Here is a 17,720-nt window from a genome sequence, read left to right on the forward strand (position 1 = left end):
TCAGGTGAATTGGCTGGTCCAAATTGTCCCTAGTTGAGTTGTCTGTCCCCGTGTGCCCTGCGATTGGCTGGCAACCAGTTCAGGGTGTCCCCTGCCCACTGCCCGATGATTGCTGGGATGGGCTCCAGCACTCCCGCGACCCTACTGAGGATAAGCGGTGCAGCTGATGAGATGAGATGAGACATATGTCAGTGAATTTATAGTCATGATTGTAGTGAGTTTTTCAGTACTTAACATGTGATTATTTTGACCATTTCATTCATTTAGTTGTAACTAATCCACCTTACAATTATCCATGTACTTGAAGTTTGAAGTTTTTACATATTTTGATGGTCATTTGATGTCTCATTCAGTATTTACATTGTTCCGATTGATATCTAGTGTGCTCTTAAGAAATATCCTCAGACTTGTCAATGGCCCGCAACTCCTTGCTCTCTTGGTCTCTTGTATATAAACAACGGCCCTTGTGACACACACAAACAGCTCGTTCCGTATTTCACAGACCCAGAATATATTCATTTTTTTATTGTCGTAAAAACCTCCACAGAACCATTCCACTCGAGCTCTTGTTTCACTCCTTGAAGTCAGGAGGAACAGGGGTGTTGATTTGAGCATGCAGAAGAGAGACAAAAGCTCTCTTAGTCTTTACTGACTATTACCTTTATACTGGGAGGGCAGTATGTAAGTCAAAACAAAACTTAAGAAAATAAAAAAATGGCGGGCAAGAACTCTTATATTTTATTATATTATATTGGCAGTGTAAGTTTACTACACAAACTGGTTTTAACTGGGCTATTGTTCACAGCTGTTTTCATACTCCAAAATATACCATGGTTAAAATAATGGAGAAGCTGAATAGTTACAACCAAGTAAATGAATAAATGACTAAAATTACGGGTAAATGAATAAAAGTTATAAAAAAATGAAAAAATAAATATTAAGGAGGCTATGAATGAAGAAACCGTACAATCATGACTATATATATATATATATATATATATATATATATAAATTTAACAACACATTTCAATATCACAACACCTCCCACCTTAGAGCTAAACAAGTTAAAAAAGATAACAAAAATGTATTGACATAAACCCTACGGAAAAATCCTATTGTCACACAGTATTTGTATTATTATGTACGCAGGACGTATTATCATACAAAGGGGAGAAACTCAGCCCTTCTGTGGCATCACTCCAACAAGTCCTGGAGGCAGAAAGAAACGGGAACTCAAATTATAAAGACATGAGGACGTATAAGATATTCATAAGAAACTGGAGCAGGTTGTGATTAAATCCTCGGAAAAGGAGCAGCAGGGATGTCAGAAGAGTATGTTGTCCTTTCTGATTTGAATTAGTAGAAATAGTTGCTATGACAAAAAGTGTTCAAAGAAATGAATAAATGAAGTGAAAATTTCTGCGGTTGTGGCCAATGGTCTCATGAGTCTTTTCTCACCCTGAGGGCTCATTATTATCAGTGTAGATGGCTTGATGAAGGCAGACGCTCATATGTGAGCCGTCTGGAGGCATCACCTCATGCACAGAAACACACAAATTGTGAATGATTGGGGGGATGCGTGATAAAGAGGAAGTCTGAGTGTGCAAAAATGACCACAAGGCAGGCCTGTATACGGGCTTTGTGTATATTGTCATTTTCTCTCATGTTTTACACACACTCGCACGCCTGCAAACACAAGAACACGCACACACATGTAGATGCACCCTGACACATGACAAATCTCATACACTATGTACAGGAAGTCTATTAGTGTCTCGGGTCGAGTAATTAATTACTCAAATGTGGGATGCAAGACCGACGCACAACTGTAATTCTGCAGGCACTACCTGAGTGGTGTGTATGTTTCTATTAGAAATTGCTATGTCCTGACTTATAGTAAATGCAATGTCAAGACAGAAGTTTTATTACGGTCAGCTCCATGACTCTAAACCGTGATTTTGATTATCTTTTGTGACTCCTACGAATTGTTTTTTTTTTGTAAGTCCTTGGGCAAGTTAAACAGAGCCCTCCATACGTACGACACTTTGTTTAACACACCAGGTTAGAGGGGGTATGCTACATTTGTTCTTTATTGGTTGGACTGGTTAGTAAAGGACTTGCTACTTCGGGGCAAGGCGGAGTTAGTTAGGCAGATTAACTGGTTTCCTTCTAAGCGGTTTTATTGTTCTTTAGTTTGGCATACAGGGCAGCACGGCAGCGCAGTGGTTAGTGTGTGCGCGGCACAGTTCTGAGGTCATGGGATGAAATGAAATGAATGAAATGATCTGCATTTATATAGCGCTTTTCAAGTCAATGACTTCCCAAAGCGCTTTACATTGTGCTTCACATTTCCCAATAGCGGCCATGATCTGTGCAGCCATGTAAGGCGCTAACCTGCTTATTGGGGGTATTGGGGGTTCAGTGTCTTACCCAAGGACACTTCGGCATGTAACACGGACAAGCCGGGATTCGAACTGGGATCCCTTAATCCTAAGATGATCGCTCTACCTCCTGAGCTACTAAACCTTCTTGTGTTGGGTTTGCATGTTCTCCCTACTGAGGATAAGCGGTGCAGATAATGGATGGATGGATGGATGGATGGATTGATGTTTGGCATACCAGTCACTTGATCTGGACCTACACTGAATCGTTCTGTAGATGTTCTGATATCCTATTCAATACATCTACATTTGTTAGTTACCTTGTGTTGACCCCATTCTTTGGTCCAGAACATTCAGGTTCCCATTATTTTCCTGGTTAAAGCTATTATTATTATTATTATTATTATTATTATTATCAAACCCAGGCATACAAGCTGTAACAAATACCACTGGAACTGGGATTTCTTGAATGGGAAAACATCAAAATTGTGTTTTCTGTGCTCATTTCTTGTCATTCATTTGAATTGTTGTCGAAATTTGAAGTGTATTATTAAATTATGAAATGAACCAAGATTTAGGTTGATTCTAAAATCCTATCAGTGTGCATAAAAATATATTTTCCGACTAATAATACAATGGGTCTTTCAACAGAAATTGGGGTAAATGCCAAATTAATAAACTGAAATTTAAAAAGCGGACTTATTTACGGAGATTAACAAAATTTTAGGACTTTTGAATTCAACACTCTAAACCATACATGTCCAAAGTCCGGCCCGGGGCTAGTTAAGGCCCATGATTACAGTTTTCACTGGCCTGTGACCACTGTCATAAAATGATAACATGTGGCTCGACCGCAGTATAAAAGTAATTTGTAAAAAAAAAAAAAAACAGACCAAAAAAAAAAAAAAAATCCCCATTTCACCAAATAATAGGAATAGCCCTTTGGCCACCTTGCCATTGGCCTACTGTGAAAATTTTAGCCCACCCTATTTACGACATTGTGAATGTAAATAAAAAGAGGAAAGTTGACAGTGAGAGTTGCCGCTTCCAGGACAAGTGGAAATTTGAGTTTGTTTTCCCGAAAATCCACTGTGGCTGTCTAATTTGCCAAGAGAGTGTGGCTGTTTTCAAAGAATGTAATATCAAGAGGCACTGGCAGGCGTAACATGCTGACTACAAAAATCTAACTGGAAATGAACACTGTGAAAAGGTGGAGCAACTAGGAGCTGTTTTAAAAGCAGTTGCGCTTTTTCACGAGACGCTGCAATCAAATGAAAACGCTTCAAAGGGGAGCTATGAGGTCGCGACGCTGATCGGCAAGCACTGCAAAACCTTTCACGAGGGTGAATTTATTAAAGACTTTGAATGGTCGGCCCACACACATTCTTAGCTCACCAAATCTGGCCTTGCTTTCTCCTGCTTTCTGAAAAGTTTGGAAACCTCTGCCTTGAACCAAGTAAGAGTATTATTTTACATAATTGACGTTAAATATTGTGTATTGCCATGTCTATTATTTATTCAATTGCGGGCTTTTGTTTGAATTAATTTGGAATCTGGTGTTAATCCTCTATTAATTTTACCACCCATTCAACCCAATTCTATTCCAGTAGCCTTTCTTCCCACTACATAACAGCGTAAGTGCTACAACAACAGCACAAAAAAACACATAACTCGCTCACAGTATTTTTTCCTCAATATTATATAAACCAGCATAATGTCTTCTTAATTCAACAACAACCCAAGAAAAACAAGCTTTCCAGACATTGCTCATAGCGCTCTGGCACAAGGTCGTACATCACGGCGGAACAACACATGCATGGCGCTGTCCCCTTGTTCCTAATGAGCTTTATCGCATTGGTCCCGCTTGACTTGTCCTGTTAAGTGGCACACATATATCCATATGTTCCACATGAGCGGGCAGCGAGGACATAGTGGGTGGCGGAGACGCTTTCTCAGTTACATGGCGCGCTTTTGAACGGCAACAGCCAGCAGCGAGAGCAAGTCAGCTCGGCTGAGCGTCTCGGCAGTGCGTGGCCACGAGTGTGTAGACACCGATCGGTCCTGAGCGCTCACGACAGGGTCCATTTGTTCTTGATGTTAAAGGAGTTAAGAAGTCACATCAGAGATGGCAGCAAATCGTGAAACGAGACGACGCTTCGTCCTGGCTCCAGAGGGCCACCGAAAGGGTTGTTTTATTTAATCGAGTGAGAAGTTTCTAATTCTGGTTAGAGCGTCGAATTCCTACAAAAAGCTAAGAATGCACCATAAACCCCCGCATATTCCTTTTGTCCCGCGTGAGCAAAGCGAGGGTTGTGTTAATTTTTTCGTATGATATCTAACCATGTATATATCCAGTATACCGTATATATATATATCTGTTTGTTTGGCTGTTTGTGTGTCCGTCCACCCAAGTAAAGGTGGAAGGAGCACTATTTTTTTTACCAGAGAGACGTTCCAATCTCCCAGGCCAGAACGACATTGATTATCAACACTATATTTTACATCAGTCGGGTAGGTTACCCCAGATCTGAAAGCTGCCACCCAAAAAGCTGACTTGGCATATTTTGTTTTGCTGACTCAGCAGCTTTTCCAGAAATACATTCTACCCTCTGGGACCAGAAAAAGTTTTCCAGGATCACAATCTTTCACAAGCTATTAGGTAGGTCGTCTAGAGGTGAAAATGCTCCCCAAAAAACTGACTTAGCGCTTTTGGTTTTGCTGACTCCAAATTTTTCCAGGCCAGAACAACATTCAATTACAACACAAATGTCTTGCTAATGCTAATATGCTTGTTAGTCGATTCATACCGGCGAATGCTATCTAGGGCTCTTATGCTAGCAGGGATTCAATGTTAGCAAAATCATATCGTGTTAAAGAAATCGACTCATTATTGTCTTCTCACTCTTTTAAAAGCTGCAAAATTGTGAAATATGACAATTTTTTCTTTGCTGCAATTCAGGGACCCTTAATTATTTTATTCATGTGGCTTGATTTTGAATAAACATGTTTTGGCCAACTACATATCATTTTAACATCGCTAACGGCTCAAAATTCAGAGACAGCCAAAATCACCCTCCCCCTCACAAACACTAAAAGGAAAATCCGGGCTTGCTACAGGCTCGGTCCCACAAATCAAGTTAATCGATCGGGCTTGTTTGGGCTTTTATACCTGCGGGATGGGTTCGGCTGGCTTTTTTAGTCCTGATCTTACCTCTGATCAGAACTAACCAACATCATGATACACTTCAAGAGGTGTTGTGGACCACAATCAATGGAGACCCAAGTGGCACACTTTTAAGTTTATTTGTAGAAAACAGAGATTTTTTTTCCCCAAAGTAGAAAACCAAGACATTAGGTGTGTCACTAAACAATTTCAGCCAGTTAAATGTAGTAATTGTAAACAAAAAAAATGAAGACATAGTTGGACCTTTTAAAAACAAACAAACAAATAGATGAGCTTAAAAGCTCTTGTAAGTCTTTTTTAGGCTTAAGAATGTAACGTAACGGTAACGTGCAAAAACACTGAAGTTAAAACGACTCCAAATTAGAACAACAGTTAAAATCCTTTTTTTCCTCAGACTCACACTGCCTGACCAAGGCTAAAACGAAAATAAATTAAAGTTCTGTTCTTTGAACCGCAGCTTCACATTAATGTTAGCAAAAGTTTCCCATAAAGCGCTGCTTTCGGCTTTCAACGTTTTGGGGCAACAAAGCAGACACGAAGGCACCATCGATTGGAACAATGTCCTTTTTCCCACTCCTGAATGTCAGAAACAGAGCAAGACATTGTAACGCTGTGACCTTTAAGTGTTAGGACAGATTTTGATCATTAAGTCCTCCGACTTCTGAATCATCAGCAGTGACGGTTCTCAAACAAACTATCGAACACAGAAATCCAGAAATTCACTCAGTCGACATTTCAACTTCAACCTCTCACACAAACAAGCACACAATCGAGATTGAAGTGCCCCTCAAAGCTCATCATGGTTCCGGGTGAGGTCTTCTCCGTAATTGGTGGCTTGACTTCCGACAAACATGTTCCAATTCTCCAGGATCTCTTCTTTGGTCAACATTTGGTCCTGAAAAATAAGTAAAATTGTTGGCAACAGCAAATCGTAACAGCCACAAAGCGCACACAACTAGACATTTTGAAGAGTGTAGTAATATTGAAATGTATTACTACATGTATCTTCATGATTGTATGTTTTTTCATTTTAAACCTCTTTATTATTTCAGTCATGAATTCGCAATTAATCCACTTTATGATTAGACATTTCCTTAAGTGTGATTCTTTGACTTCTTGATATATAATGTTGTAGTTTAGCTTCAACGTTGCTTCATTGTTTCAGCTGTGTTATATTTTGTAGTTAGAAGATGGCCTTTGGCATTATAGCCAATGGCCAGAAACTTGTTTAAACAAAACGCTGTTATGCAGTGGGTTTTTCTATAAAAGTCTTGATTTTCTATATTCAACATTGTTCGGGCGCGCACTCCTAGTATAAAGGGGACTGTCAGCCATTTTAGTTTTTGCACTTATGAAACCATACAGCTTTGTTCTGTACCTCATATTGGCCCAAATATTATTACACAATAAAAGCCTCACTGGAACTGTCCAGCAACAGCATATGTTTTACCCGTCTCAAGAATCAGATACTAAACAGGCGCGTGCAGGATGAAAAGGCAAATCTCCTTTAGGAGCTATTTGATGGCCACATCCCATGGTGACACAGTAAAAAAACATACAGTAAGGAGATAGTTAACAGGCATGTCATTTAAGAGGAGGCTCTGCCGTTTAAAGCCATTCACACGTCCTTAGACTAAATCAGAAAAAGGATCAAATAAATAACGGAGATATATATGCCTGCACTACTGTAGGCACAGTATGGCATCTAATAATTCAAATCACATTTTATGTTATTGTTTGCTAAATCCTAGAATACAAAAAATGTGCATCTGTATTGATTCATAGAAACCAAACTCAACCTGAGTGTTACATTGCATGGATTGAAAGAACATATTTGAGATTAACATTAATAAAATTGAATTGATTCTTCTTTTTTTTAATGAATTTTGAAAAGATGTGTAACCCTTCGTAGTTATTTGAACTAGTTTACAGTCTAAAGAAAGCAAAGTGATTTAGCTATGGAATGTTGAGCTACATCAATAGATTTCTGATGTTAATCACGAGGGAGAAAGAAATGCAATGTCAAGACGAAGCCACCAGAAAGCAATGTTGGCGTCATTTTTAAGCAGACTTGAGAAACATGGCAACAATTTGAAGCATTTACAAAGACTTTACTCAAAACCCAATCACTTTTCAATCCTTGAAAACACAAAAATAAAATTCAAGAATTTTCAAGGATTTCTAACAACGAGCCCTATTCTGCTTTAAAAGACAAATTCAGAGAATTTAGATCAATTCTCCCCTTGTATTTTTCACTCAGTAAATCTTAAGAAATTGCACCTTGTCCTGGTCTGACTCATAGACGAGGTGTCGCGCCTCAGCCTGGGCATGGTCGTAATTTTGCGGCATAATCCATTGGCGGATTTCCTCCCGGTCCATTTTCCCATCTTTGTTCAGGTCTCTAAAGTCAGAAAACTGATCCCGCTCAGTTTTCAGCCAGTCTGGCTCCGGCCCGCCGTCCTCGTGTGCAAACATGTCAGCTGCAAGTAAAGAAGTCATTTGTGAGGCTGAATAAAAATCCAGTCAAATTGTACTTCAATAAATGGCACAATTTTTTCAAGAATAAATTGTATTTCTATGGTGACCCTCCATGTATTCCACAAAAACTGGCTTTGGTTCTCCTTGAACTCACCAATGTACTCATCCTCATCCACGTGTCCATCACCATTCTTGTCAATGTCCTCCAAGGTCTCCTGCATCAGACACAGCGTTGTGATGTCACTAAAGAGGGTCAACAGGAGCCCAAATTTTCACTTTGAGTAATAAAGGCTGAAGGAGTCGCCCAGGGAAGTGCGACTCAACGCGAGGGTAGCTTATCAGTATGCCTCGGGCACTTGACACACCGGTTAAAAAATCCAGAGCTCATGCGGACCACCAACACCCCAATCCTCACTTAAAGCATGTTGCCAAAGATATTAGGTTGTTCGAGATGCAGATTTTCCTGTTAGTGATTCTGGAATCAATACAGAGTGGTACTTCTTTCTATGAGCACCTCTTAAACACGAGCATTGTAATATACAGAGATACCTTGTTTTTTGCGGTTAATGGGGACCAGAACCATCCGCGAAAGTGAAAATCCGCTCAGTAGCTTCATAAAAGCCCCCAAATGGTTAAAATAATTTCAAGATTACGTCATTACTGACTGAAATTATACAACTGTAACAAAATGACAACTATAGATCGACAAATATTGACACACAACACATAATTACAATTGAATGAATGGTTTTCTTGCCATTATACAAAGATAAAATAAAATTAGAGGATGATTAAAATTCAGATTCAGATTCAGATTCAGATCTACTTTATTGTCATTCTAGTACACGTGTATACAGAACGAAATGTCGATACATCTGACCCGCACAGTTTCCTCGAATGTACAGATATAAGTAAAAGTTGTATTGTATTATGGCTACATATAGTATTTTACCATAGTGCCGATAGTGCAAGAGGAGTAGCTAACCAGATGTGCAAAATGGGCATTCAGGTTAACAAGTCAGGTAAACAGTAACATTAACACTGTAACAATAACGCTGTAAGTACAATAGTGCAGAGAGCAAATGTGCAAGGAGTGGCAAGCTATAAAGAACTGCCAGTAGTGCAAAAAGTCAGATTAGCAGCCGTTAAGATTTAGGTTAACTATATGTTAGATTGACCATTTAACAGTCTAATGGCCAGGGGGACTAGACTACTGCGGAACCTGGTGGTCCTGCACCGCACACTGCAGTACCTCTTCCCAGAGGCTAGCAGAGTGAACAGTCCATGATGGGGGTGAGAGGGGTCCCGAATAAAATAAAGCGTCCCGAATGTAGCGGTCTCCCACGAGTTGTTGATCCAGGTCATACGTTTCAGAGCTAATGGACCTGGCAAGATACATGGTCTGCAGAAGTGAAGAGTTGTTAACCTATCTGTTAGCAATAGGCCAGACCAGCAGCACCGTTTATGCCTTCTCCCAGATCCAGGTCCGAGTCGCTTCTGGAACCCGATAATAATCCACGAAACACCTTCTGGTGACAATTTTGTTTCGCTTTCTGACTTTCCTCACAGTCCGATTTAATCGACGAATTTGTTTTTAATGCAACAAGCCCCTAAAAGCTAGCGGTCACATTGCTTCCCTGTTTGTTTTGATTCAGAGACGTTGACTACACATGCCCACCCCGGCTATTTAACTGATGGCATACCCCAGCCTATTACAGTCAGGCACACTGACAGTCACACCCACCCAACACAGAGCACCCTCCATAATCTTTCTCTGCAGTGTTCTGTCTGAAAGACTGCAATGTATGATGCAATATCAATTAAAATCAAGACAGGCTTGTTAAAAGTTGTTGTAGCTCTATGCAAGATGAAGAAACACACAATACAATGTTAGGTTGAATGTGTACTTGAGCTGTGTCCATTACTACAAACAGTTAAAAATATCAAAACCTGGCAGCCTACATAAAACAGTATTCTGGTTTTAATAGAGCAAACCATCATGCACACTATTTTAAAATATGCAGACTTTATAAAATAAAAACACATTACACAACCACTTATCAGTGGCTTAAATTGCTAGTAATATTATCCATTTTGCACAGAAGATTCTAAAAATCAAGTACAGAAGTCCTTCGGTTATCGCGGTTAATGGGGACCAAAACCACCCGCGAAAAGTGAAACTCCGCGAAGTAGCGACTCCCCTTCAAAAATGCTTGAAAAAAAAAAACAACAACATTTTTTTTAACATTATCTTATTTTATTAATTTTTTTTTTAGACCTGCGAAGCTCTGAACCCGCGAACGTGGAACCACGAAGTAGCGACGCCCCTTCAAAAATGCTTAAAACAAATTAAATAATAATATTCATTATTTTTTTAAATTATTTTATTTTATCATTATTTTTTAGACCTGCGAAGCTCTGAACCCACGAACGTGGAACCGCGAAGTAGCGAGGTCCCACTGTAGATGCTATTTCTTAGCCTGTCTGTTGAATTTTGTATTATCCATTAGCATTAAGATAAAAAGTGGGAGATAAAGTGGCTGTTGTGTTTTACTGATTTTTTGTTTAGCATCTCAATCCGAAAGCGATGCACAGAAAAAAAATCAAACGCCCTTTTCTTAACTGTCTTGTGTTGAATCATCAGTTATGAATTATGTGCAAGGTGTAGAATCAAATTTTTTCTAGTTTAGGATTAAGAAATGACCAGTTTATTAGAATCCGCCACATCCGGTGCGATCGGAAAAATGCCAAAGACTGAACAGTTGCTTAGTACCATTCAGTGACATCATAAAAATGAGCCTTTAATAATTAACTCTGTCAAATGGGTAGTACAACTTTAATGAACAAGGCAGCATAGTGCCCGAATGTGAAACGTTTCCCACGCAACGGCTTTGCGAGGCCAAATTCATATTTAAAGATCGAGCGTTAAATGGGACAGCCAGTACATTCCTTTGGACCCTCCCCCCAAAAATATGAAGTATCATTCGCAGAGTAAACTTGATGTGCGATTTGGTCATAATTTTGCTTTGTTAAGGTGGGACCTCTACATACGAGCTTAATTGTTCCAGGATCGTGCTAGTAGCTCAAATTGCTCGTGTTATGAGCAAATTTTCCTGCTATGAAACAATCAAAAACTAAGTGGCTTGTTCCTGACCTCTCTGAAGGATTAAAATGAACCAAAAAAACCTATAAAACACATCTTCCTGATCACTAAAACACATTCAAATAGTAATCAAACATAAAAGATACAGTAATAAGTTAAATAAAATGACAATAACGAAATAAAATGCGAGTTTATTATGAGTCGTCGAGACAAAGATAGATGTGTGTGTGTGTGTTGGGCAGCGGTGCATTTTATCTGAGCCGTATGTACTCATGAATAGAGCCCTATCTGGCTACAGAGCCTTAGGTTCCCGACCCCCGGTTTAGACAGATGTTCAGTTTATGTAATCTATTTTCGTTAACTTATTGAAAAATGGTCTCAAAGCATTATAAAGTACTTTAGCAGTTTTCACCGTCCAAAGAAAGAAATTAAAGCTTCAATTACACGGTCCTTCTTTGGTGGTTTAGCTAGGTGTCCTACCTATGATACTACACTACTTTGTTCTGCTCAGGCAACATACAGTTTCCCTTTTCATAACTCATTGCTAAGTTTAGATGCTATAAAAGACCATTAAAGAGAAGTGAGCAAACCTAACTTGCTGCGGAGTACAGGTACTCTACAGGTGTAACCAAGGGCGCAAAATCAAGTGCCTGATGTGGGGAGGTGTATGCGCAAACTGCACCAAGCTGATGCAGATGGTGAGCAATCTTTCGTGGTAGCCTCTGAGGCTACTCGTGAACTGCATTTTCCTTTTGAAAAGCGAAAACAACAAACAACTTGTGTATAGAAATTCTTGCCTGTAGAGTTGCTCGTATTAAAAGGTACCACTGTGTAAGAATACTCCCTGGTCACAAAGTGCTCACCTGCACCACAATCTCCTTCATGTGGTCAAACTCCTCAGGGTGCAGGAAGGCCGTGAACTCCTCCCTGTCGCCTGCCTTGTCAGCGTTCAGGTCAGCCACATGGAACCTCCTCTCGTCACGGGGGAGCATCTTCTTGAAGCTGAACTGGTCCGTCTCATCAGTAAACTCACCTGGATTTGCTGAGCACATAGCGACAGTTTCAATTACAGAGACCAGGATTCAAAAGCTCCCTCCAAATTAATTTTTATCAAACTTGATGCACATGTTAGAGCAGTGTTTTTCAACCACTGACATGCGGACGAAGAAAAGTCTGCCCTCCTCTAGGAGTTAGTAAATAAATAAAGGACTGACTAGAAAAAGCCCATCTTTAGTGAAAAATATTATATTCCCGATAAATCAGATTGAACAAGTTACACAACAAAGTCATAAATTGAAGACAAATGAACCAGTGAAGATATAAAGAATAAATCTCATCTCATCTCATTAGCTGCTCCGCTTATCCTCAGTAGGGTCGCGGGGGTGCTGGAGCCCATCCCAGCAATCATCAGGCAGTGGGCAGGGGACACCCTGAACTGGTTGCCAGCCAATCACAGGGCACACAGGGACAGACAACTCGCTCGCTCATTCACACCTAGGGAAAATTTGGACCGGGCAATCCACCTGAAATGCATGTCTTTGGATTGTGAAAGGAAACCGGAGTGCCCGGAGGAAACCCACGCCTACAAACTCCGCACAGTAAGCCCGGTAGCTGGATTTGAACCCACACAGGAGGTTCCCAAGACCTTAGAACTGTGCCGCACACGCGCTAACCACTGCGCCGCCTTGCTGCCCAGAAAATAAATCCAAAACAAAAAAAAAAACATTTAAAACACATCTTTATTTTTGTGTTAACAAGCATAATGACCCTCCGCGTTGCCAGGCGGGCATTCTACTTGGGCCGGGTTGTCGAGGCCGTAGTTTGTTGAAAAAGTGCCAGCGAGCCACTGGGAGTGCCAAAGAGTCGCATGGCCGCGTGCAGCTCCAGAGCTGCTTGTACACGAAAGCAGATGTTTATGGAATTTGTAGGTATTCATTTGGTGTGCCCTGACACAAAACCTAAGTAAAGATACTCCCAGAGGCCTAAAGTACCAATGTGTAAATTGACACGAGTTTAGGAGCCTATAAAACACACACAAATACACACACGCACACAAATTAGGATTTATAAACAAGTTTAAAATTAGATGCGTAGATTTTACTTTTTAACAAATTCTCCAAACATAGCCCAAATAATCCAAAACACACTTTGAACAGTAATCTTACAAACAGGGCAGCTGGAATAGACAATAAATGAAAAACAGTTTGGAATGAGGACTGCCACTCTCACCCAATCGTGGCAGATAACAAAGTTCTACCGAAGCTAGCAAAGAGCGCAAGGCTTCACCTTTACAACAAAACTTTATCCAGAAGTGTGTTTGGCTTGGCGGTCGACAAGTGCCTACCCGCAAAAATGTTTCTCGAACAAAATACACTGAAATTGCCAAAACTTGTGACTTTTGTGCAGTATCAAATTGGTTTCTTGAGTGTTTCCTACCTAGGTAGTATCCATATGTGGCTTGCTTGTATTCTTCCCAAGAGATCTTTTCGTCTTTGTTAAGGTCGTAATCGGCCCACACCTTGGCCACGTTTTCGTAAACATAACGTTTTTGGACACGTTTGATCCACGCTTTGAGCTCGTCTGTGGTGATGAGACCGTTGGCATCACTGTCGATCCGCTCAACTATTTTACTAGAACAGATAGAAAGGGAGGAGAAAAGATGAAAACCAATCCATCTAATAATTCACAAGCAAAAGTCTGGAGAAGGAAAACAGCAAAATCAAGGACATTCATCATGTGTAACCATGGTTTGCAGCAGTAGAGTTTGTGGTTGGGTCGAGGGAAAATAATATAGTTCATTTTGCATCTCTATTGTGTCAGTGTTTTCCTTCACCTTCATTGTGAATGAAAAACATTAAGCTTATTGCAAGCACACTTAGCCAAAAAAGAATATTATTTTTCCTGCATGAGATGTGTTATCGGAATGGTTGAATGATAAAATTGATTAGGTTCTGGAGCTTTTTCACACCACTTCATGGTAGTCCAATTTTAATTTCCCATTTTGAGTCCACTTGGGCTGCAAACAATATTTCAATATTTGAATAATGTTTACATTATTTTATGATTAACTTATTTTTCATTTTAAACTCTTCATTCTAAAACCAGAAATTTTAAATTACAATCAAAGAAAAAAAATAAGTTAAGTTTTACCAGTGAGTGACTGAAACTTTCTATTTTCAAAATTGTTACTTTTAAATAACCAATTAAATGCATGTTTTTTAATCAAAGGGACACCATGTAGCGTGGAGTGCAGGGGTCTCCAACGTGGTGCCCACTTAAAGCAACTGGGTGCTCGCGGACCTGTTCTGAAAATTGCTCACCAGAGTTGGGACAATGTGATTTTCTCGGAAAATGATTATTTTAGTGGTTTCTTTGAGTGGACTGAGTCTATTTAAGGCCACTCCCATCAATCTGGTAACAACAAAGTAACAAAATAGTAATAATATGACATGTTGTTTCTTTAGGAATACATATCAAACTGGGTGCCCTTTGCGCTAATTAGTAACAAAAAGTAGCTACCGGCTTCAAGGAGGTTGGTTGGTGACCCCGGTGTAGTGAAACCAAAACGTGCGCCTTCTAACCCATGCAGGCAAAATTGGAAACACATTACCATACTTGTGCAATTATTGATCAGTCGATAAATGTTACCACAATTGCATAACAATGGTGGCAATGGGGATCAAACCGGACAGCAATATAAGAGCACCAAATCCGAACCACCAGGATGCTAGGGACATGGATGAGTTTGAACAATTCTTATTGACACTTTTAACAGCAATTAAACACATTCACAATTTCATTATATCATATTCTAACAACATGAGGTTTGAACTATTTTTATCGACGCTTTTAACAGCAATTAAACACATTCACAATTTCATTTTATCATATACTAACAATAAGAGGTTTAGACATGGATGGGGTTTGGGGTTTTTAAGGGTTATTGATCTTTCTTCATACTTCATAACATTGACTGCAACAGAAGAAGCGTGGGATCCTATTCACAAGACCACTAGGAAAACAGAACTATTTTTAGTGATAGTACTAGATATGTTAGAATAAAATGTTGTTTAACTTTGTTTCAGCTCAAACTAAACAAACATACTTTGTATGTGACGAACCTTTTGAATCCATGAGGCCATGTGTTCATCCTTCAAGATGACCAAATGACTTCCCACAATGCCATTCTTTTTTTTCAGTTCAGAAAGACCACATTACATCCCACGCCTTTCTTGTCATTCAGTTCAGAATCTCGCGTGCTCCGTAAAGACTTTGCAGGGCGACTGTACTACAGACCGGTTTAATGTCTGAAAATATTCACGCAGACCGTCTCATTATTAACAACATCACTTTGGTACAGTGACTAAAAATAGTGTGGTGATGAAATCAGACTTAATGCTTTTTTTATGTGTTATCTATGTGTTATTTTTTATTGTGTAGGGGATACGATACGGCATAATCTGTCTTGTTTCAACCCTGGTTGCAGCCAATGCTATTCAGTTGTATTCAATTGTGACAAGTGATATAATTCTGCACAAATACAAAACAATAACCCTTTACAGTGTTTTTTATCTAAATGTAATGTTGTCATATTATTATATATTATAATGACTTTTTTTCCGGGTGCGCCTTATAAACTAGCGAACCTTACAGTGCAGAAAGTACAGTAATCGATGATGATGACCGATTTACTAATCAATGAGTTGTTGCCTGTCTACACAACTCAATGAAAATTTCACACTTCTGCCACACTTCAAAATCCTTAAAGTCTTTACATTCCCAAAACGACATGGGTTCCAAAATTACGAATCAGGGAAGTTGTCATCTTAATTTTACCCCATGAGAGGAGACTGAGAGACTGCGGTGGGAGGGGCAGCAGCCAATTTAAGACAAGTATTCTTAGGCTGCAGTTGCCACGTTGTGATGTACTGGGGGTGTCCTCTCACTCTCTCAAAGAGCCCCTTTAGCCACGTATGAGCAAACATAGAAAGACTCTTAAGCTTGTTTCAGAATAAAGCACTGCATGTTTATTGCTGTCATGTGACAGAAAACTGTGCTCCAAACAGCATAAGCACCGATATTGCTTCTTTAATGATGATCAATTATTCATATGAAGTCATTAAGAGTGTGGGAATACGCCAGCGGCTTAAGAATAAAGTTTGCTCATTCCCTGGCATGCATTGCACGTATTTGCACAGCACTTGTGCTTTGTTAGTAAATATTTATGAACGGAAACATACAACACAATTGTTCAGCTCAGGTTGTGTGAAGTGAGTGTGCGTGATTTACAGCAAAAACACGCGCAGAGAAGGGTGTGAAAGTGGAAAGCATCTAGACTCACCCGAGCTTTTCTTTACTCTCCTCCGGGGTGAGCTGGTCGAACGTCCGAGATTCCTCCTTGCCCAGGAAGGCCTCGTGGTCGTACTGGAAGCTGTTGTTGTCTTCTTGAGTTCTCTCGTTGAGGTTTGTTTCGTGGATGACTCGCTCTTTTCTCGCCATGGGCTTCCCGTGGACCGAGACGATCCACAGCAGCAGCGCGCATACCAAATTGAACATCTCCATCATTCAGCTGCAACCAGCACGGCCCTTTGTCGCCTCAATTTAGCTCTTCGCAGTCTTCCAAAATGTATATATATATATAGATATTTTTGCAGATCCGTGATAATCTTGCGTTATTATAATACTTAGAACTTGCAATAATTGACACAAAAGAAATTGGCCCAAGCGGCTTGAAAGTTTTAAGTATGTGACGCAAGCAGAGGACAAAACCAGGAGGGGACTTCCGGTCTTGTTTCAACCACCCAATCAAAACTTAGTTTCTAAAAGTGTTGTCGACGCCTTCCTGTAAACCAGCATGCTATTGGGCAGAGTGAGGCGAAAGGAATTTGGGCGCCACGTTGCAAGCCAGTAGGCGTGGGCAATAATGGGAATTATTGGTATCGATCCGATTCTTGCAAATATAATGTAATGTCGACCAATACACATACTTTTTGCTTAGAAATTTAATGACCATTGAATAATTGAACCCCTACCCATTAGTTAGTTTGACATTTTACAATTACACACAGCACACATATTTTAGGCAAGAAAACAGTTCTCAAACCCCCCGAAATCGCAATGTTACAATAATACAGACACAATAACGGCTCACTAACCTCTCTAAACCAGTTTGTTGCCAATTAACACAAAGGGCTACCAGTTTCATTAAAAAGAAAAAACTTATGTTATTACCATGTCGTTACAACATTATTATTATGTTATTACCAGGTTGTAATTATGATTATTATTATTATAAGTATGGCGAAATAAGAACAGTCAACAACTAAAACATTGTTTTCAAATAAATACACTGATCATGCAAATAATTTCTCATGTCAGTTAAAAATAAAACGTCCTGCAAAATTACTATGACCCGTTACTGGTGACTATTATCAGAATCAGTTCGCGAGTTACTCAAGAGCTCTTAGGGGCTACCTGGTCCATGCGGGCACCACATTGGAAACCCCTGCTCTATTATAATGTCAACAAAACAACTAAAATACCCTCCATTGCACAAAATTTGGAAAATAAAGCC

The 17,720-nt window shown here is 39.7% G+C and overlaps 1 protein-coding gene across 1 annotated transcript; it reads right to left on the reverse strand.

Moving 5' to 3' along the window:
- Positions 1–5,665: 5,665 nt before the first annotated feature.
- Positions 5,666–16,926, reverse strand: rcn1 (reticulocalbin 1, EF-hand calcium binding domain). Its single transcript, XM_088333289.1, has 6 exons — positions 16,488–16,926; positions 13,583–13,776; positions 12,010–12,188; positions 8,198–8,258; positions 7,846–8,045; positions 5,666–6,460 (listed from the first exon to the last, which is right to left on the reverse strand). The coding sequence occupies exons 1-6, from the start codon at positions 16,709–16,711 to the stop codon at positions 6,353–6,355; spliced, it is 966 nt and encodes a 321-aa protein (XP_088189415.1). The 5' UTR covers positions 16,712–16,926; the 3' UTR covers positions 5,666–6,352.
- Positions 16,927–17,720: the final 794 nt, after the last annotated feature.

Source organism: Urocampus carinirostris, chromosome 4, assembly GCF_059441175.1.
Source record: "Urocampus carinirostris isolate Australia breed hairy pipefish chromosome 4, RoL_Ucar_1.0, whole genome shotgun sequence".
NCBI lineage: Eukaryota > Metazoa > Chordata > Actinopteri > Syngnathiformes > Syngnathidae > Urocampus > Urocampus carinirostris.

What these genes read in the sequence shown, in the direction of transcription:
- rcn1 (XM_088333289.1), bottom strand. Translation starts at nt 16,711, where the DNA reads ATGATGGAGATGTTCAATTTGGTATGCGCGCTGCTGCTGTGGATCGTC. An exon ending in GAGAGTAAAGAAAAGCTCGG is followed by an intron (nt 13,777 to 16,487) that starts GTGAGTCTAGAT and finishes TATCTGTTCTAG; the next exon opens with TAAAATAGTTGAGCGGATCG. An exon ending in TGAAGGAGATTGTGGTGCAG is followed by an intron (nt 8,259 to 12,009) that starts GTGAGCACTTTG and finishes TGTCTGATGCAG; the next exon opens with GAGACCTTGGAGGACATTGA.